Genomic DNA, 24,660 nt, shown 5'->3' with positions numbered 1-24,660 from the left:
GCATCCTGCAGAGGTGATAAGTGAGCCTTTCTCTGAGTATCATTATGAATTTGTGGACTGAAGAATCTTTGTCATATTTCTGCCCATTCCAGCTATGATACTCACTGTCCCTCTTATCCTGTGGGAGCCTTGTCCACTCAGCCCAGGAATCCTTCTAACACCACCCTGGTGGTTTCTGAGGATGTCTTATTTTCTTCCAGGACAAGATGCTCTGGGATCTTTGTGTATACTTCCTACCCTGGATCTGGCCATGCTCTCAGACACAGGTGTTTGGGGGCAAACTGGACCTGCTTGATGCTGGGGACGGTGGCGGTGGCTTGTCCTGCATGGAAGGTGAGGAGGCTACAGGGTGGGACAGAGGGGCTTAGACAAGTGCCTCACTTGTCCCATGGGGCCTGCCAGATTCCAGATGGTTGGAAGACAATGAACATCCTTCCTATCTACGCCACCTGAGCTGGGTTTTGGTTACCTGCAGCTGAAGGGGTTCTAACAGGCACCAGGGAGCCCTATGAATGGAAAGAGAGGCATGGCAGGACAGGGCCAGGGAGGAGAAAGATGGTTTTCCTGCTAAATCTCCTAAATCTCCTCTCCCTCAGCTGCCCATCCTTACGGGCAAGGATGCTAGCTGGGGTGGTGACTTTAGCATCTGCAAAATCTTCCTGTTTCCACAAAGGTGCTCTCTGGGGTCAGAGTAGCAGCCTGAAAGCACAGAGATACAGAGACTTTCTTTAAGGATGGAGTGAGAAGCCCTAGTGCCTGGCCAAGTTCTCAGTTCAGAAGGGTTTGGAAGACCATGGGTCCAGAGCTGCGCTCCTGTCCGAGAGGGTCCTGGCACAGGCCCAGTGCTTGAGGAGAGAAAGCCTCTGAACACGAAACTGCCAGGTGGCATTCAGATGTGGGGGGCACAAGACCGTCTAGTCAGCTGCCTGGCCCCGGGTCTGGCTTGGAGCAGGACCCCCAGTGCCTCTCCCTCCTGTGGGGGCACTGGCCACTGGCAGGACAGCATGGAGCATGCACCACCCTTTACCTGTGGCTGCCCCTGCACCATGAGATTAAAAAGAATTGAGTGGTGCTGCAGGACAGCCTGCTTATCTCTCTGCACTTAAAGAGAATGGGTTTTCTTTTATGGAGTGGGGCACTGATAGCCTCATGCACTACGGCTTTTTAGGGCATAGAGAGCCCAACAGCCAACAGTGATTTATTTCCAGATAAGGGCCCAGTTGGAAAGAATTCATTTCTGTACTTTTGCCTTTCTCCAGATATAAGGTACTCATCACTGCCGAAAGAAAGAGCACAATCCAGATGGAACTGCTAAAACATCACATTGCCCCCTGATTCAGAGCTGGCTCACCAAACTCCACTAAACACCTCGCCCCCTCCTTCCTTTGCTGTACTCCCTACTTAGACTGCTCTGCAGCTGGGAAACTGCAGGCGTGGAGCTCAGTTTTGGTTATCAAGAGGCCAGCACAAGTCCTTGGGGAAGGTTTACCCTTAAATGAAAAGTTAAATTTTCATGAAGAGAAGGTATTTGGATGTGATGGCTGGAGTGGCAGCACCCATTTTGTGACCATGAGGATAAAACCACAGGATAATAATGGTGGAACAGAGAGAGGCTGGGAAGCTGAATCCCTGAGAACATTTAGAGCAGCTGTGCCAGCCCTGGACAACCCAATTCAGGAAGGACTCCCTGTTATAGAGGTGGCAGTGGCCCCTTTCCCCTGTGAGGCCCTTGCAGCCCAGTGCTCTTCAGAACACATCTTCCCTTGGGGGCTTATAGCATGGCTTTCTGTGGTTGTTTCCACTTCCCTTGGCATTATAAAGGCTGAGAAGAGAGGCTGAGTCTGTTCCTTAGATGGGCTCCTGACCTCTCAGCTTCTCTCCAGTACCCCCAACTACCAGGCAACAGTAATAACTGAAATGCTAGGATCTGGTATTTGCAAAGAGGCCCCTGCAGTGTCTGCTGTAGGCCAGGAAAGCAGGACAGCACCCCTGAGGAGCCCAGGGGTTGGCTTCCTCTGGTGATGGCTCCCTTGACAGGTCCTCTCTATTCCTCCCACCTTCAACAGATCCTTTTGAGTGGGACACTGGGCACTAACGATGGCCAGGAAGGGATAGAGTCAAGACCTTTAGGTTTATCTTTGAAGCAACACTGAAGGATCAGGAGACAGGTCTGCCTTAGGATAGGCAATGCTGTTTCCTAGTGATTACTCGCAAGGCCACTGAGGACTTCAGTGCATGGAGGGACTGTCCTGCAATGGTCACTTCATAGTTAAGTGGGGGTGAGGGGATCAAGGGCAGGGCAGGGAAGGTGAGCGGGTTCAGCATCTGGGGAGGTGGGTGTTACTGCCCTGGCTGACAGACAGGAGGTAGGCTGGGAGGTCCCACAGCAACCCTCGTGCCACACAGCAAGGAAGCAGCAGTGCCCAGGCCTTTCCATGCCCACACTCTTACAGCATATGCTTGCTGTACCACAGCGACGCTCGTTCAGCAGCCCAGCACTTCTGCTCAGACCTAGTCCCCTACCAGCCTCTGGACATCACACACAGCTTCCAAGACTAGTTCTAACCCACCTCTCTCTTAGTCTCTCTGTCTGTTCTTCCAAACTGGAATAATTGCTCCCTTCCTGAATGCAGCTCATGCCTGCTTGGTGTATATCCCGCCTTGTACTATGGCTTGGTGGGGTTGCCTGTCTCCCCTACAAGGTAGTGAGAGCCCTAAGGCAGGGATGCCATCATCTTTGGGGCCCCCAAACCTGAATGTAACAGGAGCTTTCCATGCATTTACTGAACTAACCCTTGGCCCCCAAAGAAATGCTGCAGGACCACTGAACTTCAGGCTGATATGAGGTACAGGGAGCAGGGTCACTAGCTTGACAAGGGTGCCACAGGGGACATGTTGCTAGCAATACTTAAAGCCTAGAAGTCTGCAGAGCCCTTGTGTTCTCTCCAAATGTATGAAGGTCTGACATGCTGCACAGAAGTTACCCAGCCGGTGGGAGCCACTTACACATGCTTTGCTTCTGCTTGTGCAGAAGGTGGCATTGGAGTACTTGCTCTGCAGTGGATCGTGGGGCCTGGATACGTCAATGTGCAGCGCTGGCCACAAGAGGACAGTGGAGGCAGGGACGCCCACCACTCTGAGGAGTAACCCAGTGGGCGGAGCTGCAGCAGCCCAAGGCACAGCCACACAGAACCAAGGACTAGGACCAAAATTCACCTTTGGGAAAAGTAAGTTGTGAGAGGTGAAACCACTCTCACCTCTGCAACACTCCCCTGAGTGAAGTCAAGTGACAGCCCCTCCACCTTCATCCTTTTATTGAAGGGCACCTGCATATTCACCTTGAAACACCAAAAAGCAGTATCTGGAAGGCCTGGAAGAAAGCTCAATGCCTTCTGTGAGGAGGGGGCTGGGCATCTGAGTCCCCTGCTCAGCAACTAAAGATGCCAGCCCTGGAACTTTCGCCTTCCCTGACCGCAGAGAGTCTCTGGACAGAAGGGCCTAGATCCTGGCTGGGATCCCAGGGCCTGAAAAAGGCCCCCCACATCGCCCAAGGGCTGTGGTAAGCATTGAGAAACCCACAAAGGCCAAAAGGCTGAGAGACTACAAAAAAGGCAGAAATGCCTCTCAGGCCTTCACGGCTAAATGTTGCTTTCTGTGACCCAAGTGAGATGTCTGTAAATGGTGTGGAAAAATGATGTGATATTCCCATTACAGCTGCAGCAACCCTGCTCTCCTTTTCCTTCTGGGACTCACATCGCTGCATGATTAGCCACCACGCATTTCCTGAGACCACATCCAAAGGCAGGGACCCTGAAACCGTCAGTCCTGCCTGTCTTTTAGTCTCTTGGGGGACTCTGTGTCTAAACCAGAAACAGGAGTGACAAGAGGATGAGTTTCCCCCTCTTCACTCAGCTAGTCAGTAGTTAACACAAGAAAACAACAACCATTCCAATCAGAATCCCACCATCTCCACAGCAAAGACACATATCGCACTGATGGAAGACAGGCTCCACATGAGTGTCTGACTGGTCGCCTGGAATTGTGCAGTGCACAGCCTGTGCAGCTGGCCTGGTGAGCCTGTCTGCAGCATGGAAATGACTATTTGTGGGAAACAGTTGTAACAGTTTGAAAGAAAATATCAACGTTTTGTTTCAAAAGCTTACTCTAGAGCAGAGCTTGGCAAAGTTTTTCCACAAACTGTTAGTTAGTAAATATGTTAGTAAATATGTCAGGCCACACAGTCTCTGTGGCTACTACTCAACTTTGCCCTTGTAGCGCAAAAGCAATAGCCACAGATAATACATCAGTGAATGAATGTGGCTGTGTTCCAATAAAACTTTATTTACAAAACCAGGCAGTGGGCCATAGTTTGCTGACACCTGCTCTAGGGACTTAAAAAAAATTGCCTCTAAGATGAATTATATCCATATAAAATATATATACATGTGAAAGGGGAAAACAGTAAAGGCTCTTTAAGTGTGGTAGGAATTATTCATTTGCTTTGTATTTTAAGTGAAAAGTTGTCTTTGACACTGTTATTTCCAATGATAACATTTATACATACATACCCATCTATATGCCATAGGCACACAAAACCCCTCACTGTGCATGGGTGTGCTCTCCATGGAGGACCCCACTTTCTGCCTCCCCGTGCCCTCCGATGCCCACCCCTGCCAATACATTGTCTCTCAGATGGCGGCAGGCATACCTTGTTCTCTTTGCTGATCTCTCTGCTCCATGGACACGAGGGCAGAGAAATGCGCTTGATCGTAGGCAAGAACCAGAGGAGAGCAGTGGCATCTGTTGGGAGGCACCTCCAAGGGCAGGTAAATCCCTCCGAATGGGATTGGAGCAAATGCTGTGGACAGAAATGGTGAGCGCATGTGGGGCCTGAAGGGTACATGGGTGGCATCCCTCACCACCCTGCACGATGTGGTGGGGCAGAGGGAAGGGAGGGTGGTCTCAGACCATGCCTTAGGTGTCAGCCGCTCCATCCACATGGCAGTAAGCTGGGTGTTGCCCACCTGGCAATGGGTGAGGCTCACGGGTACCAGGGGGATGAGACCTGCAGTCCCATGCATGCCCAGGGAACCCCTCACTCCCTCCTGCTTCCATGGCAGAGGGGTGGCTCTTGTCAGGCTGTGCCCTGGGGACAAGTGGGACAGGGGTGAGGGCTTTTTGCTGTAATCTTCCCAGGGACAGCCTGTTGTCCTGAGGCCTGCACAGGTGACCAAGAACTCACAATGGTCAGCAATGACATCCACTGATGACTGCCTGGAAATCCGTGTTTTTCTGGATGAGCTTCTTCCTCTCCGTGTATTCATGAAAGCATATGTATACAGAACAAAATCTTTGTTTGCTTGTTCTACATTTTGAGAAGCTATTCTGTTGAGTCCAAAGGAACCAACCAGAAAACTCCAGAACCAAATTGTGAGTCAGACGGGAAATGAGAGATGGGGATTGGCTCCTTTAGCAACTGGGACATAATCATGTTCATTCCCTTACTCATCAAAGAGAGGGAAGAGAGACTTAAACCCTCACTGAAATAGAATAACTCCCAGAAATATCTGCCCTTGTACAGCATATGCTTTTTAATCATAAAGAACTTTGCCTCTTGGCCTTGGAATCGGTGACTCACTCACTGTACTTCTGTGAGCTGAATGCAACAACAATCAGTTCCGTGAGGCTTTTGAGGAACTCTTAGGTTTCCTTCTACCCACCCTGCTTTATCCACATTGGTTTTTTTTTTTTTCCCCAAACAATCTGAAAAAGTTTTATTTTTGTTCTTTTACTTTAAAATCTTTTATTGGAAGCAATAAGCATATATTGAGGAATGTGGGCTCCAGTATTAGATCACCTGGGTGTTAATACTATGTAATTTTCTTTTTATTTTCCTAACTGTGCAATTTTCTTTTTTTATTTTCTTTTCAATCATTATTTGATGTACTATATGTTGGCTAATTGAACATAATAAAAAAAAACACATTGGTTTTTCGCTGTGTTTCTGCCCACGGGCTGAGAGGTGGGGTAGGTCCACTTTCAAGAGGGCTGTACTCTTGAGCACAGGTAGGATGGAAAGAAGCATGGACCCAGCCTTGTAGGATTTGATGGGTACAGGTTCATGTGCCCAGGGACCCCAGTGAGGGTCCTGGCTCTGCACCCAGAGAGGCTGAAGACCTCAGCAGCCCCTGTCGCTGGGCTGCACAGGGAGGGAAGTGGCGCTGGGCAAGACCAATGTACTCCCAGCTCCTCCCACCATGACAGCCGTGGCCCCACTGGTCTTCTTTGGCAGTTGTGATTTAGTATGAAGACCCTCATCCTGATTTGTAGGACTCTCTGGAAGCCCCACGACTTTTGTTAAGGCTTTGGTTTAAATTTAAGTTAGGCTGGAGGGATAAGTCACTGTCTGGCATTCGCCTAGCAAGGAGACCTTCTCAAGAAGTGAAGGAAGGGAAACATGGCGCCGAAAGGGACTGGCTCGTGTTGGTAATGGAAGTGAAGGGAAGGTGAAAACAGTGTGGAGGGGCTGGAAATGGGGAGTTTTGTTGAGAGGCTGGGGCAGTTGCACTGGGGGTGACCTTTCTGGCCCACCTTCCCTGGCCCCTCTTCTTTTCCTCCTCTTTAGGTAGCATGGCTGCCTCATGGACTTCTCAAGTGGCCTTGCCCCTCACTCTGGCAGAAAGGCTGCCCTGGGTTGGCCTGGTTCCTCCAAGGCCTTAGTCGAGGGCTGGGGCACATTGTGTAGCCTCTCTCGGCTTCAGTGTCCACCCTGGGAGGGTGTGGGGAGGGCCGAGGGAGAGAGCACATGCAAAGGGGCCGTGAAAGCCAGTGCTTGGCTCTCGGCAGGGGTGGGCAGGCGATAAGCAGCCCTTGCTGTCCTTTCCTTCTTCTTCTCCAGTCCCAATTCTGCCCTGTGACTTCACGCTTTCTGTCTTTTTTTTCCCTTTGACATACATAGGCTGCAGAGGGTAGGAGGGGACTATAGTGGCTGGTGGCCCTGGGATGAGGCCTGGCACCTGGAGGGGTGTGGGCTGCCTGCCTCACTCTGAGCACATGGGTGGGGGCTGAGAAACCCTCTGGATTTAGTTCCATCTGTCACTCAGACAGATTTCTCATGGCCACCTGTCATTGACACAAAGTCTAGATGGATGGGTGGGTGACCAAGAGTAACCCCTCCTGCCACTGGGGAAGAAAAAGAAACACATCACGTCAAGGAGAAATGAGAAATACTACAATCTTCATCCATACACAATAAGGCTCTGTAGCTTTCTGGGATCCTCAACTCGTACATTAGGCTGTCTCTTCCTTAATTGGGATGTTATGTTTTCTGGGTCATGCATCATATATGGCTGTTTTATTAATGTATCAACTTACCTTCTCCACCTGAGTCCCTCAGCATCGTATCTGCTACGACAACTATTGGTCTTCTTAATATATGGGCGAGGACAAACACATGGAACTCCTCTAGACTCTCGTACACGGGGTCCTCAGAGTTGTCCACACTAGGAGACAAAGCAAAGCAAAGCAAGCCTGAGTTAGGGTGGGGGATGTTGAAGACAACACCCTCCATCTAGGTCCTACCTCCATGGACCCTGCCTGTTGAGGCCCACGGAGGCCACCTCCCTGCCACGCCACCCACTGATGGCAAAAACACAAGGCCCAGCTCCTCGCCCCACCCTGCGGTAGTCTCAGGGGACAATGGGAGAGAAGCTTCTGGTGATGGCTGCTGGCCACCTTTAAGAAAAGATCCCCCTGGCGACAGAGGCAGCCCACCCAGAGCACATGGCAACATGGGGACTTGTTATCTGGAGGCATTTAACAAGGATGCAGTGAGGGCAGGAGGGATGGAGGCTTCCTTTTTTGGGTCATTCCTATGTCCAGCAGCTTGAGCTGAAGCCTTACTCATCAGGAGCACAAGTGTATCTGTGCACGTCAGGTGGGCTGGTGGGGTCCATTGCTACAAAGATCTGGGGCCTTTCTAGGAAACACTCCCCCCAGAACAGAAGAGGGCAGTGAGAAGGTTACCTGGATTTCAGTCCTCAGACCAGGAGGGGAGCGACTCTGACCCAGGCTACTTGGGCCCTCCACAGCCCACACCCCTGAATCATGTCTGAGGCTCAGGGAAAGAGTTGGCTCCAAGAAATGCATTCACTTAGACTCAAGATATTTGGATAGAAGACTGTAGCCTTCATGTCCTTCAACAACCCGGCCACCCCGAGGGAAGAGCCCATCGAGACGAGAGAGTTAGAGCTCATAGCTTGATGGGGCCTCTGCAGCAGCCAAGGTGGCAGCACCCACACAAGACCCTCAGGTGGCATCTGGACTTGTTCTGGAGCACTTGGAGGATGCCCAGGATCCACTGAGGGAGGTCTGTGAGCATGGGAGCGGGCAGGACCAGAGCTAGCAAGTGGGGTCCTGCTGGAGAATCCAGGGTGGGGGGGGCTGGGGAAACAGCTGTACGTTCATAGCCCACAGCTAACTGCTTGAATTCCTTCTAGAACAAAAACTGTGACTCTTCAGGAATGCATCAATGACCTGGGAAGTTTTTTTTTTAAGATTTTATTTATTTATTTGACAGAGAGAGACACAGTGAGAGAGGAAACACAAGTAGGGGGAGTGGGAGAGGGAGAAGCAGGCTTCTGGCAGAGCAGGGAGCCTGATGCAGGGCTCAATGCCAGGACCCTGAGCCGAAGCGAAGGCAGACCTTAATGACTGAGCCACCCAGGCGCCCTGGACATGGGAAGTTTTGTTGTTGTTATTGTACCTATTTTTTTAAAGTTTGTTTGTTTGTTTATTTATTTTTGCTGACTCAGAATGCTTCACTTTTATACTTAAAAATACTTGACAACAACCAAAAGATGACAAAAAGTTGTGCATATAGTATAAATTACTTTTTTGTTTGTTTGTTTGGAATCATTTGAAAGTAACTTGCCAACCTGAAATCCAGTACCTTGGAAAAGTTTAGGTGCATATCCTACGAACAGAACATTCTCCTACAAAACTACAATACAGTCATCAAAATCAAGGGTACGTCCAATCACTAACACACTGATCGTTCTACTCACCGTTGACAGACCCTGGTCACAGTCTGCCAACTGTCCCCAAAATGCCTTTTAAACAAAGACTCCAGCGTGCCGCTTTTAGCTGTGGTGTCTGGTTAGACTTCTTTGGTCTAGAACATTTCTCAGGGGTTCCTTGACTTTCGTGACTTTGACACTTTTGAAGACTACGGGTCTGGTATTCTGTAGCATGTCCTTAGTGCGGGTTCCTCTATTTCCCGTGATTAGATTGTACTGGATTATACTGTGTCCTTCTCACAACGTCCTATCAGGTGGCCTGGGCCTTTGGACTATCCCATTACTGGTGATGACTTGGACCACTCCCCTTGGACCATCTGCCAGGCTTCCCCCTACAGAGCTACTCATTTTCCCTCCATCATTAATAAACATTTTGTGAGGAGGAATTTCGAATCTATGCACATATTCTACTCCTCACCAAATCTTTATACATTTATTGGTATCACTATGGATTCCTGGCTTCTATTTCATTCAATGAGTTATAATCCATGAGTGGTGATTTTGATGCTCAGACATGCCCTGCTTGGGTTAGTGTGGCTCATTCAAGCTGTGTCCTTGTAACATAGCCCCATCATTTTTCAGAGGGCTTCCTAGCCTTCTGACACAAGAATATGGTCCAGATTCATCTTTTAAAATTTTTTTTAATTTAAATTCAGTTTAATTAACATATAGTATATTATTAGTTTCACAAGTAGAATTTAGTGATTCATCAGTGACATTTAACACCCAGTGCTCATTACATCACGTGCCCTCCTTAATGCCCATCACCCAATTACCCCATCCCCCCCCACACCTCTCCTCCAGCAACCCTCAGTTTGTTCCCTAGAGTTAAGAGTCTCTTATGGTTGTCTTCCTCTCTCTGTTTTCATCTTATTTTTCTTCCCTTCCCCATGTTCATCTGTTTTGTTTCTTAAATTCCACATAGGAGTGAAATCATATGATAATTGTCTTTCTCTGACTGACTTATTTCGCTCAGCCTAATACCCTCTAGTTCCATCCATGTCATTGCCAATGGCAAGATTTCATTCTTTTTGATGGCCGAGTAATAGTCCATTGTATATATGTACCACTTCTTCTTTATCTGGGTTCATCTTGTACCTTCTCTGCTTCAGCCCTGGATTCAGCCATTTCTCCAAGGAGTTGTTTTTTGTTTTTTTCTTTTTTTAAAATAGTGGATAATGTTGTTTAGAAGCCAAAATATAATCATCACTTTTGGGATGTCATTGCTTCTAGACTCAGTAAATGGAGTGAAGGCACGTGTGTTTTGTGCGTATACTCACATATGTACACAGATACTTTCATCTGTCATCTCTCTATTAACTTGGAGTGCACTGATACCTCCCATTCCAATCCAATACCCCAATGTTAATTCTACTCATAACTCCCTTCTCCAACAGTGAGAAACCTGGTTTCTATTTATCTTAAACTATTTCCTTACTTGGTCAATCCCCCCATATGTAAGCAATTCCCCACCTCTGTTGCCACCCCACCCCCAAGTTGTCCTCTTCACCCTACTGGCTCTGACACTCTGGCTTTGGTCCTCTGGGTCCTACCAACACCCCCACCTGCCCATTGCAGACGCTCACCTTGCTTTGCCACACTATATGGCTTTAGGACTTAATTTTTCAGGATGGCAAGAGAAGTGGATGAGGAGTATTTTAAATACACATACACATGCCAAGTCTAAACACAATGCTTGTGGGTGTGCTTTTAAAAATATCCCAGATGAGGGCACCTGGGTGGCTCAGTCAGTTATTAAGCGACTGCCTTCAGCTCAGGTCATGATCCTGGAGTCCTGGGATCGAGTCCCGCATCGGGCTCCCTGCTCAGCAGGGAGTCTGCTTCTCCCTCTGACCCTCCTCCCTCTCGTGCTCTCTGTCTCTCATTCTCTCTCACAAATAAATAAATAAAATCTTTAAAAATATCCCAGATGATTATCCTGTCCAGCCACAGCTGAGAGGGAGGCTGCTGGGTATGTGAGGTTCAAGTGCTTCCAGAAGCTGCTTGCTTGTCCCTGTCACACAGTAAGTGCTCACAAGCAAGTGGACAGCTGAACAAGATAATAAGTAGCACGGACAGGAGGGAACACAGAATTACAACCTGCATACTCAGAGAGAAAAATATCTCAGTTAGAAATGTGGAGTGTTATTCCTTCCGTAATCCAGTGGATGGAGAGGTCAGCACTGGAAAGAGATGAGGCATCAGAGAGTCAGATATTAATGCTGAGAAGAAGGAATGGCAAGGGGAGGGGGAGCTGAAAGCAGTTCTGGATTCTCAGTTGCACCTTCACTCCATGACAGAACACTCTGATGTCTAAATAGCTACACAGAAGGGGCCTTGCTGCAGCAACAGTGCAAGGGTTGCAATTACGAGACACCAATGTATTCTGCTCATGCAAAATTTGAAGCAGAGCCGTTGTATTTCAAACTGAAAAACCAGCCAATATTTACCGAGCACTTACTATATGCTGGAATGGTAAAAGGCACTGCAAAGGCCCTCAAGTAAGATCTGTCCCTCCATCTGTCTAGCCAGCCAGCCAGCCAGCCAGCCATCCATCCATCCATCCATCCATCCATCCATCCATCCATCCATCCACACACACATCCATCCATCTGTCCATCCACCCACTTGTCCATACACATACACATCCATCCATCTAACCACCATCCATTCTTCCATCCATCCACCCATTCACTTGTCCATCCATCCATCCACCCATCCACCCATCTGTCTGTCCATCCCTGGTTCTGTGCCAGGGCTATAGCACAGAGTTGGGAGAGGATGATGGAGAAGAGCCTGGAGCACAGTGACCTTTCTCCACACTGGTTGTGGGGTTGAACAGGAAAGCCAAAGATCAACTGTGAACCTTCAGTGACCCGGAAGCTGGCAGAGAAGGTCCCAGCTGCACCCTAGGGGCAGCCTGAGAATCATAATGTCCTTCCCTCCTTGCTTCTAGCTGCTTGCTTACATGTTTTAGGGAGTGTGTTTGAACTGCGGGGGGTGGGTGCTTGTTCTGCACTTACTCCTCAACACCACAGCCATGCTCTAGTACTTCTGGAACCTTGGTGTCTGATCCTGTTCTGTTGAATTCAGGCTGAGAACACTGGCTCAACAACTCCTCAGGCTGTTCCGATTTGCAAATGGGATCATTTCTGGGATGAGACTTTGGAACTGTGACCTGACCATGTGAATTACTGTGATTGAGCCCACTGGCAGAAATCAGCTCTAGTGAAGCCAATCCTGAAAATTCTCTCCACTTCATACCCAGAGGCTTAACATCTTCTTGTGAGCTCACTGAGAAAACGTTAGACCTGGGATTGTAAACAGAATCTGGCCTTTGGGAAAAGACAGGTAAAAATCCCTAAAATTGGTGTTTACTGGTAAGAAGACTAACATGCAAGTATAACTACTTCATCCTCAAAGAGACTGTGCATGCCCCCAACAACTTCCTAATGTCTCTGTGACATAACACACACGCACTCATCACCCTCTTCTGCAACATTACCCAAGGAGAGAGAAGTCCTGAGAATAAGGCCACACCATCCACCTAGTGAAAACCCCCTGGGGAAGATGGGGTGAAAGGTGACCAGGGCACAGGCCAGGTTGGGAGCTTCCTCCAGGTAGGCATGAAGCAAAGATGGTGGCATGAGGTCCTGATGGTATCTCAAGGTCACAGAGGATGGTGGCAGGAGTCAAAAATACTGGGCAGATGTGGGGGTGCCCTGGCTTAAATGGCAGTCACAACCCTTGGAGACCACCCAGCAAGAGCCCATGTCATGGACAAGTAAGCCAATCTGGGTGGCTAACAGGGTCTCACCCAAGGGCAGTCACCAGGCCACACAGAGGGGCAGCTTGGGCACAGGCCTCCTAGGATCCTTCCTGTGTCCCACACCACACCTCCCATTTTGCTCAGCAAAATCCTGATTTATGCATCTGGAGTGGTTGGTACTCACCCTCCCCCCATCCCCCGGCCAATGCACCAGTTTGGATGTAAGTTGTGTAGTCACCCCATCTATGGAGACATAGTCGCTGGTTTTTGGTGTACCCTTCCATTTAAAGATATAAGATCAAGATATTTAGATTCTATACACATACATATACCCTCCTCTACCTCTAGGTGTAAGGGCATTACTATTCTGACCCTTACTTTTCCCTCTTAATGGTGCATCTCAGAGATGCTTCCAGCACAGTAGGTGGGTCCTTCCTCCTCTCACAACGGCACAGCACTCCCCCTGCACGTGTCACCAGCTGCATTTCTGAGTGGTGGGACTCAAGCTCCTCCCCCATGCAGGGCTCAGAGCCATGACAACACCTTTGATGAATTGGCATGTAGACTTAGGGGGCTGGCGATTAGAAGCCAGGGCCCTGAGCAGAGCTGAGGCCAGCCTGTGCCTGCTGTGGGGACCAGGGACTGTGTCTGACTAGAGGGCAGCCTTTCAAGAGATTTCCTAAGGCACATTGTAGGCAGCAGGGGCTCTGCCAAGAGCTATGGCCTGGGAAGCTAAGAATGAAGAATGGTTGCACTCCTGGCACTCTGAAGGGGCCAAGTTGGTCTCGGGCTCTGACAGGGGCTCAACAGCAATCAGGTGGCTTGGGGGTGAGGACTCATCTTATTCACTGGAATCAATAAGCTGGGGTCAATCGTGTGACAAATATTTACTGAGTTTCTGTGATAGGTGTAGCACCGTGCTGGGTGTGTGTGTGTACGTGCACATGTATGCACACGTATGCAGGTCTAGGGGTGGAAACACTCAATTAACAGATGATCAAATAAGAAACTACCAGGTATTAATAAACTCAATGATAAAAAGGTGGTTTCTTTAGACAGGAAGTTCAGGGAGTCACCTGATAGATGGAGAGTCGACTTTAGTCTTATTTCTAATTAGAAAAGTCTTTAAAAATTAGACCTGGATTCTACATCTTCAAACATGAGAACCAAGGATGTTCAAATGTTTTCCTGCTTGGTTTGCTGGTGGAGGTCAGAGAACTGTAAGGAATACTCATAAGAATGCTTCCTGTCCAATGAGAGGCCAGGCCCTGGCTTTGGAGTGCCAGACTGGGGTGTGGGCACCTTGCAACAGAGAACACTACTTATTTTTCCTTAAAAGACTCAAGTTCCTGAGACCGTACATCATGAAATCATTTAGGATTCCAGGTATTTCTGAAAAAGGCCAATAAAGAAGAAATGCAGTAAACACACTGCAAAATTGGGTAAACATAGCAATGAAATTGCAGAAACAACTTCAGAGGGAAAGCAGAATGAGAAACACACAAGAGGAGTGGGGAACCAGGACACGAGATGCCCTGTGGGGGCTGCCCAGGGGTCCTCGAACTGGCCCCCTTTCCTGTGTCTCTTTTTCTCCCTGATTTAATAGCCTCTCAGCCTCCACTTAACCTGTCTCACCAAACGGAGAACAAATAAGCTTTTCACAAAAGTTATTTTTATCACAAATCTCAAGATAAGTTGTTAATTCCTGCTCTCCATACCTGTTTCGCATTTGTTAAGAGCGTGGGTTTATGTTTTTGGCCAGTTCTAAGTTTGGATTCTGGCTCTCTCTTGTGAGTTGTGGGACTTTGGGAACTGACCTAATTTTCTGAATCTCGGCTTCTGGATCTGTCATTGGCTATGCTAATGACGGTTTCACAGCCAGCCCTGCTAGACACATGATGTAACACCTAAGTGTGTTCAGTAGATGACACGGCTCTAATTCCTGCCTGACAATGCTGTCCCTCCTCACTTCCTAGGAAATCCAGATCCTTTGGGAAGCCCACAGCTCCCTACTCTGGCTCCCAGCCTGCCAGTCAAACGGGTGAGCACTGGACCCATAAGGGGAACAGCCTTTTTCCCCTGCCTTCTAATGGGTCAGGTCTGGGAGCTGGTGTCACAGGACCTGGGCAGGAACATCTCCCCTGGCTGCGTGTGGCAGCACAAATGGTCAGCTCTATGTCTGCTGGTCCTGGGTTCAGCTCTGTATGTACATAGAGCATAGCAACAGGTGCCCAGCACTGAGCTGGGGTTGGAAGGGAATCAAAAAGAACCATTGGGTTTGGCTGGCCATCAGAATACTGCAGTCTGAAGGAGGAGGCAATATAAAACATATATGAGCCCTGGATGAGGCAGGGGCTCAGGACAGGGTGATGTGCACAGCAGTGCAACATTTCTCTGGGCAGAGCACAAACAAGTGGTAATTTAAAGAGACAATGCAGAGGTGCCCTCTCCCCTAGTCCTCTGAGATGTGGGGTCACAGACACAATCCATGTTACCGAAGAGTTTAAAACACAATAAAGTAAATACATCTTTTGAGAAAGTGAACTTTGAGAGGACTATAAACACATTCCTCCTTTTCCTAACCCATAGACCATTTCCCGCACAAAAATAGCTGGATCCCTTTCATGATCTTTCCATTATTGACAGCAAGTAAACAGAATGAACATAGCAGCACCTAGAAATCTGTCTTCAGGGTTATGACTTCCCAAATTTTGAATCAGAAAGGCATTCTGGAGTTTCTGAGTTGTTGCTGAGAGTCCATCAAAACACATCAAACTTTAGCGGAGAATTTGGTGCATAAGTTATCTTGGGGAGTCAAAGATGTTCCAGAACAAGAACATTGCCTTTTGAATGGAAATATCAGTTCAAGAGAGCTGCCCTTCCTAATGGTCTCCAAGTGAGGAAGACCAAGCACATCAAAGGGAATTCCTGCACGGACAGCCCCATTATTCACTCGGATTAGTTTTAATACAATAGGAACATGTAAAATTCTTGGCACAGGCTGCATACCCCCAATAAGTGTGGGAGCACAACTGAATCTTTGCCAAATCATACAACTTGTCACTATGGATCTGGCAGGATTAGGATTAAGAAAATGCTCAACTGCTAAACTTGGTGGGAATGTCTTCTGATGTGTGTGTACGGATGGGGGATGCAGGTGAGGATCAGTGAGGACACAAGTTGCCAAGGCCCCTCTCAGCCTACCTTGTCTACCCCACCTGCTCCGTTGATCTAGAACTCCTGTTTCATCTGTCACAACAAAACCTCTAGTCTACCACCTTGTGTTTGACTCTTGTTGCTGCGAAGATCAAATAAGAACATTCCACCCCTCCTCTCCTCCTGAACACAACCCTCCCACCTAGACAGAATGCATGGAAGAGTTACTGGAAGGTTCTGGAAGGTAAATAGTAGAAGATAGATTGGGAAAGAAAACTGAATTTACATTTTTTTAACCCTCTGGTATTCCCAGAAGCAACATATCCTGAAACCCACAAGTGGGCACTGGTGAGGGGACAGAAGGTGTCCTCTAGTTTGAGAGTGAGGAATGGGAACTCCTAAAACTCAAGTAAAGCATAGAAATCCCCATTTTTTTCTTCTCCCCTTTCTCTCATCCTCCAACTCTCAAAAGCCACTGGGAGCCATGAATCTAAAAGAGAGGAACCTTCCTCACTGATCAGTGGAGCTGTGATGCCAAGAGGGTTGGGAGAGGCGAACCCCGTTTTGTTTAATATTTTCCCCTCTCTGTCCTCTTGGCCATTTGGCCCAGGATACAGGTGCAGTTATGGAACTGTATGGCAGAGTGCTCTAACTAAGGTCCTAGAACTCTGGCTGGAGGACAGAAAATGGAGTTCTAGAGAACCGAAAAGTACCTGGAAGATCATGGAAAGGGAGAACTTGAGAAAACAACCCCATGAGGTTTTTATGAATTCCTGGACTCCCCAGCCCCCAAGCCTGAGCTGTACATGTATAGGTTTGGTCCTAATTAGTATACCAAAGGCTCTGAGGACTGACTGAAGAGATTGTACCCAGGTCACAGACGGAGTAATGTAGCTGAATAGGACTGACCTGACATTAGAACCACAGCCCTGCAAGTACAAAATACACATCCTTGTAGAAAGCACATGGAATCTTCACAAAGTTAGACCATAGGCTCACCTCTTCACAAACTTTGACAAATTTAAAATAATTTAAATCACACCAATTATGTTAATAGGCCATAATGCAATTAAACTAGAATAAGTAAAGAAAGACAACAAAAAATCTGTTACACAATACACTTTTAAATAATTCAGTGGTCAAAGAAAAGTTCTTAAGGGAAATTAGAAAATATTTTAAAAATTGTTGTATGCACCTAATCAGTGCTTAGAGGGAAATTTATAGCCTTTAAATGAATGAGTTCTCAAATCAATAATATAAGTCCCCACCTGAAAAAAGTAGAGAAATTAGAGCAAAATAAATCAAAGCAAACAGAAGGAAGGAAACACTAAAGGTAAGACCAGAAATCAATGAAACTGAGAACTAAAAAACAATAACCAACTAAACCAAAATTGGTTCTTTTAAAAGATCAACAAAATTGATAAAACTTTAGCAAGGCTGACAAACTAAAAAGAGAAAGACACTAACTGCTGAATTTGGAAAGAATGAGGGAATATCACTAATGATCCCCAGAGACATTAATAAGTTATAAAAGGAATATTGCTAACAATGCTATGCACATAAATTCAACAACTTAGATGAAATGAAAAATTTCTCAAAAAGAAGCTACCCAAATTCACTTATTTCTACTTTCTATAAGTATTAAATAAATTGAATTTATCATTAATAGCCTTCTGAAAAGGAAATTTTTGGTTGCAGATTGATTCACTTGTGAATTCTCCAAACATTTAAAGAAGAAATATCTCTAGTTCTGCAAAATCTCTTTTAGAACATAGAAGAGATTAATGCTTCCCAATGTGTTCTATGAGACTAGCATTCCTCCAAAGCTAGACACAGACAGTAGTATATAAAAAGAAAAACTATATTCCAATAATCTCTATGGCCACAGATGCAAAAATCCTCAATATAATATTGCCAAATTGAATGAGCAAAATAAAAAAGTTCAATACACTAAGAGTTCATCTCTGGAATGCAAGGCTGGCTCAATAGTCAAATATCATTCAAGGTAACCCACAAAATTAATTAATTAACATTAATTAAAGAAGAAAACCCCCTACATGATCATATTAATTGATATAGAAAATTTATTTGATAAAATCCACCATTAATTAATGATAGAAACTCTTAACAAAAGGAATAGAAGGAAACTTCTTCAACCTGATAAAAGATATCTACTAAAAACCTGCATTAACATCATATTAATGAAAGATTTCTGACTTAAGATTGGTAACCAGGAGAGGATGTTCTCTCTTACCATGCCAATTCAACATTGTACTAGAAGTCCCAACTAGTGCAGTAAGTCAAGAAAAACAAAGGCATACAGGTTGGAAAGGAAGAAAAGAAAACTAGCTCTACTCACAGATGATATGAATGTCTATGAAGAAAATCTGAAGGAATCTACCAAAAAAATCTCATAAATGTAATAAATGAGTGTAGTAATATCACAGGATACAAAGCCAACACAAAAATCAGTCACATTTCTATAAGTAGCCATGTACAATTGCAAACCCAAATTAACACACACACACACACACACACACACTATCGTTTACAGTAGCTCCAAATGGATTATTCAGATATAATTTTTTTAAAGATTTATTTTATTTTTTATTTTTTTAAAAGATTTTATTTATTTATTTGACAGAGAGAGAGAGAGAGACAGTGATCAAGGGAACACAAGCAGGGGGGAGTGGGAGAGGAAGAAGCAGGCTTCCCGCCAAGCAGAGAGCCCAATGTGGGGCTCGATCCCAGGACCCTGGGATCATGACCTGAGCTGAAGGCAGATGCTTAATGACTGAGCCACCCAGGTGCCCCAAGATTTATTTTATTTTAGAGAGAGAGAGCGAGAGTGAGCACACACATGAGCAGGGGGAGGGGCAGAGAGAGAGGGAGGGGAGAAAGAGAATCTCAAGCAGGCTTCCTGCCCAGCATGGAGCCTGCCTTGGGGCTCAATCCCATGAGCATGAGATCATGACCTGAGCCAAAATCAAGAGTCAGATACTTAATTGACTGAGCCACCCAGGTGACCCTCAAGTATAAATTTAATAAAACACATATAGGACCTGTATGCTGAAAACTATAAAATGCTGATGAAACAAATAAAAAAAGATCTAAATAAGTGGAGAGACATACTGTATCACTGCAACACATGGAAAAAGATGTGTTAGAAGACTCAACATTGTAAAGATTTTCATCTTCCCCAAATTCATATATAGATTTAATGTAATACTAATCACAATCCCAGCAGGATATTTTTCAGATACAGATAAGCTGATTCTACAAATTTATATGGGAAAGCAAAAACAAACAAACAAACAAAAACAACCCCAAACTAGAAATACTAAAAAAGAAGAAACTTGGAGGAATGATGCTACTCAATTTTAAGACTTATAAAATGACACTGATCAACAGGGTGATATTGTCAAAAGATGGACACATATTTCAATGGAAAATAACAGAGAATGCAGAAAAAAATACCTACAAAAATAATACTAATTAACTTTTGACAAAGGTTAAAGGATTTCAATGATGAAAGAATAGTTTTTTTCAAGAAATGATATTGGAAAATTGGACATCTATATGCAAATAAACGAACCACTCATCTGTTCCCCATCATGACAGTTTTGCTTTTTGGATAATGTCATATAAATGGAATCATACGGGGTGCCTGGGTGGCTCAGTCAGTTAAGCATCTGCTTTCGGCTCAGATCGTGATCCCTGGGGTTCTGGGATCGAGCCCCGCATCGGGCTCCCTGCTCAGTGGGAAGCCTGCTTCTTCCTCTCCCTTTTACCCCTCCCCTCACTCATGCTCTCTCTCTCTCTCTCAAATAAATAAATAAAATCTTTAAAAAATTTCTAAGAATCTGTAAAACTGTATTTGAAAGTGGTTGTACCATTTTCTGTTGCCAACAACAGTGTATGAGAGTTCCATTTGCTCTGCATTTTCACCAGCACTTGGTATTGTCAATACATTTTCTTTTCAACCTTCTAATACATGTGTAGTGAGCTTTTCATTTCCCTGATGGGGTTTGCATTATATTCTTAAAACTGAGAGGATCCTGGTTTACTCCTTGCCTCCCAAAATTGTAGTGGTTGTGTTGAAAATTGCTTAGTAATAATTCATTGTAAATGCATTTAAGATAATTCCTCTCAATAATTCATTATTGCCCTAATGTTTACAAAGGTTTTCAAAATTTGAGAGGTGAGTAAACGGAGATTCATGGAGGCTGAATTGGAAAATGCCTTTCTGTACATTCACAGAGCAAGACAACTGATAGTGGAGGTTTAGTCTTTTGTTAGCAAGGGCTGGGATTCAAATGGTATTCCCCTGAAACACAACTGGAATTGGACTAGAAAACAGAGTCATTATTCCATTACCCACAGAACTAAAGGTGAGAAGGCAGCAAGAATCCAATTCTCCATAACAATGGAGACAGACTTCTGAGCTAAGGGACAGGGAAAAAACAGGGGACCTGAGAGACAGAAGATCTGAATTTGAACTATGGCTCTGTCATTCAGTACCCTGGACAAGTCCTTTTCCATCCTGAATCCAAGTTTCCTCATATGGTAGATGAAGATTATAATCTTTATGTCACAGGTTACCGTGATGGCAGAATGAGACTGTGTATGTAAAAATGCACAGCACATGGAAGGCAATTAGTAGATATTAAACTAATGAGTAAATCTTTTTCAGAGCTTGTAAAGATGAAGAAGTTGAATATATTTTGTCTTTGGGTTTCCTATAATTGTTTCTTATTTCAATTAGCCAACCTGAACTGAATGCCAGGAAGCGGATGTCTTTCTATCTAACCTTTTCTCTGATGACATCATTCAACTCATGAATTTAGAGTTTTATACCTAGGGAAACTACCCACCAAGGGTGAGGTAGAATAAAGACAGATTCAGATATGACAGGACTCAAAAGTTCTAACTGCAGTGCACACTTTCTTAAGAAGATACTGAGACTTGTCACAATAGATGCTCTGGGAAACCCCAGGGCTGGGATTCAGACATATCTGGGTCTGTATTCTAGCCCCACCCATTACAAACTGGAGGCAAGTTAATTAATCTCTCTGAGCATTCGTTGCCTAATTTATAAAGTGGGGATAATGTGTGCAAGGCAGGTAGGTGCTCAGCAGACATTCATTTCTTCCTTTCTCTCCTCCTCAGCTGTGCCCAGCACAATCAATGAGCTATTTTTGTGCACCATTTCCACAGGACTAGGCTCTGGAGGTCAGGCCACAGAGTATAAAATGTAGTATCCTTGGTGTAAAAACTAACAGAAGGGATTTGCTCCACAATCAGAGAGACTCCTAAAAGCCCCAAAGCCCTCAAGACTCAAAGAAATTAATTGCTAAGGGTGGAATATCAGGCATGGAGATGAGTCAGTGGGAAATCTGGGAGAAGGAACACATTTCAGGTGTCTGGAATGGGCCTTTACAACACACCCTATAGGCAGCAGGCATGCCAACTTACAGAAGAAGTGTGACAATGTCTTAATGTTTTACTGTTGTAAAAGTACCCCTTTCCAAACACCTTCAGATTTGTGATTTTACCACTCCATACCAGTAACTTCTGAGTATGTAGCAGACTGCTTTAGTGTCTACAGATCCTTCCACTCCTGTGTACTTGTCCCTTTGCAATGTGACTTTGCCCCTCCTCCCATCAAGGGTGGAGTCTACCTCTCTGCCTTGAGGTCGGCTTGACCATGTGATTTGTTTTGGCTAATGGGACATTAGTAAAGGGATGCAATCAGAGGCTTGAGAAGCCCCAGCAAATCAGGGGCTGTCCTCTCTTCCAGCCCTGAGACTGTATTGTAAGGAGCCTGGGTCTCCTCAAAGATAAAATCCATGTGGAAGAGGCCCAGGGAGAGGTAGTTCTCAGCCTCAGAACTGTGATGTGAGACTATCTTGGACTATCTAGTCCCACTGAGACCAACTGCCAGATGACTGCAACTACTCAAGTGGCACCAGGCAATTCCAGTGAGCTCCAGAACGTGAGCAAACCCGGTGGATGCTGCCTGGCAGGGAAGTGACCTCCAGAAGGTGAGCAAACCTGGTGGATGCTGCCTGGCAGGGATGTTACTACCAAATGCATTTTACGGATGAGCAAAACTGAGGCTCAGAGAGCTTGTGAGACATGCCCAACATCACATGCCCAGCTTGGGACTATAACACAGTGCATTTAAGTCTGGGTCTCTGGTCAGGGTCCATCAGGCAAGGCCCTCTTACTTGCTCTCCTTTCGTGGTTGCCTTGAAACTAGATGAAGTGCCCAGAGGCCTTCACTAACTAATTGCTGTCAGAGATTTTTTTTTAATCACTTTTGGAACAAGTAACTAGGTTCTTCTGATTGCACACCCTCTTTTCCCAGAGTGTGTAGGGCCTGAGGCTACACGTGCAAGTGGAGGATGAGCAACCAGACTTAGGGTGGAGGTGTTTCCTTACTTCCTCCCTGTCTTCCTGCTGGGGAACATCCCTCTCCCCTTGCTCCTCACGTGGGTTTGAGCACCCACAGGATGGCGAGGATGGTGATGGTCAGACAGGGCTATAAAAGCCCCAGCAGCAGCCCTTCCGGAGGGGTGCATTCCACGTGTGGTATCTCAGTGGGTCTCCGGAACAGCAGTAACAGTGGCAGCCCCAGCACAGAACATCTGATTTCTCTTATTTTGGCCATGGGGAAATGGCTACATTTTGATTTGCAAGCATCAGAGGGAAATTGTCCAGCACTTGTGCCCTGCTCAGAAGCATTTGCCTCTGCCTGGGCTCGGCTCTTCACTGTCGATGTCTGTGGGCGCCGTTGTCTGTCTTTCTTGTGTATCTGGAGTACAACAGGAGGCCCATAACCCACCTTGCCTTCCTGGGGCCTTCCAGGGTGCCCCGCTCTGTGATCATGTACTTGGGGGCACCAGCCCTAAGCAGCCTGTCCATGGTGGTTATCGGGCTGGTAGCCTGCCCTGCCTGGATGCCAACCTGGTCTACACCCATCTCCTTGGGCGAGCAGTGGACGTGCATCTCTGCCTGCAGGGTTTCTTGCCAGGGTTCTGCCAGTGAGCCTGGGGGCCAGCCGCTGTGAGTTTTACAGGAAGAAGAAAGAAAGAGGGCCAAGCTCATCCTTGAGTCTGCCCTTTCAACCTCTCCAGATACTTAACCTCATAGTGTTCTGGGAAAGTGATGGGTTTACAAAATGACACCAGGCCAGTGTCCATGTCAGGGAGCAGAATGGGGTCTGTCCCCACCTGTGCCAGTACCAGGGGCCAGAAGCTGGGCAGGGAGCAAGACAGAGGGAAGGGCCAGCGCTGCTGGAACTGCTACACTCGTCCCTCGTCCCTGGGAACCAGGTTTCCAAATGAGCCAGGCGTGGGAGGGAACACAAAGAAAGCCACTTTAGTCTTTGTAACCATCATACTTGCAAACTCATTCTCTCTTGACTAGCTCTCTCCTATCCCCAGGATGAAATCTGGAAAATCTGTGTGTCACTTCTCTTCTGTTCTGTGGGCTACCAGGCCCCAGCCATGCCTCTGTTTCTCATGTCCCTGCCTCCTCACTCTCTGGCTGCTGTCTGTGGCTCCCCGTGGGGTTGGTACAAAGTCCTTCTTGACTCTTCTTTTGGGTGCTCACTGGGCTTGGTGGAGGTCCAAATGCTGACCCCGTTTCTATGGAAGTGCTTTTGGGGGTCTTCAGGCCTTCCCACAGCTGTCTCTGCCCTCAGTTCCCTGGACAGAGATGGTGGCACCCCAAGCTGGTGGCTTGTGACCACCTTTTTGGCCTGGCTTCTGGGGTTTACCCTTGTTGTCGGCAGAGTCCTCCTCCTGAAGACAGCCCATCTCAGGCCTCGTCCCAGGGTTCACTCCTGGTGCTCGCGAAGCATGCATTGCCCCTAGGACTCCATAACACTCCCATGGCTCTGAGGACCTGGGAGCTGGCCAGCCTCAGCCTTCGGAGCCTTGGGGCAGACATCAGGTACGAGTCTCTAAGGCCCTCAAGCCCCAGGGATGCCTCACATCTCTCAGCAAAACGTGAGGAGGGAAACCTCTTCCCTTTGCCCAGGGAAGACAGAGGCAAAATGCAGAGGTACTGGTAACTCACGGAAAAAATGTCTCTCTTTTGGATTTCTGAACCCCAAGGGAAGGGGGGACCCCCATGGCAGGGGAGCCCTTCTTGGACGGAAGAAACATACTGGTGTTCTCTGCTAGCTTGACTATATGAGAGCGATCCAGAACGAAGGGAAATGTACAAAGACCCGGTGACAGGGACTAAAAGCTGGTATCTCATGTATAGCACACACACGTTTACAAAACTAACATGTCAGAACCAAAATAGCCTTGTTTCTAGCAGCTCCTTGCCTCCTTTTGTGATTTACCTGCTGCTGTGGGATCTGGGTGACCAACCAGAGCCCAAACACGGCCCTGTGGGCTACAGACATCAGGACAGACACCTCTGAGCCCTGGCATGGGAGGGACCATGGGGGCAGGATTCGAGCTCTTGGAACCATGAAAAATTCAGGAGAAACTAGCCATGAGGACTTGGACACCATCCTGAAGAGCATTTCCTTGCTGTGGTCTGTGCAAATGGACAGCAAATGGGGGTATTCCTAAGGTCCTGGCAGGTGTCAGAGTCCCCACCTGCCTTGAGTGTTGTCCACCCCTTTCCAACACCTTC

At 46.7% G+C, this 24,660-nt stretch overlaps 1 protein-coding gene across 1 annotated transcript in view; it reads right to left on the bottom strand.

Annotated features, from left to right (window-relative positions):
• The window catches only part of OTUD7A (OTU deubiquitinase 7A), an 80,354-nt gene that overhangs the window by 22,547 nt on the left and 33,147 nt on the right, over nucleotides 1-24,660 (bottom strand). The window contains exons 6-7 of the mRNA XM_081831497.1: nucleotides 7,375-7,502; nucleotides 4,709-4,858 (exon numbers count right to left, since the gene is read on the bottom strand). Of these exons, the coding sequence (XP_081687623.1) occupies nucleotides 4,709-4,858; nucleotides 7,375-7,502 (278 nt within the window). The remainder of the gene's footprint in view (nucleotides 1-4,708; nucleotides 4,859-7,374; nucleotides 7,503-24,660) is intronic.

Source organism: Leptonychotes weddellii, chromosome 9 (genome assembly GCF_054177405.1).
Source record: "Leptonychotes weddellii isolate Sample4059 chromosome 9, ASM5417740v2, whole genome shotgun sequence".
NCBI lineage: Eukaryota > Metazoa > Chordata > Mammalia > Carnivora > Phocidae > Leptonychotes > Leptonychotes weddellii.
The sequence above is the reverse complement of the archived record's forward strand: the minus strand, read 5'-3'. Positions and strand labels throughout refer to the sequence as shown.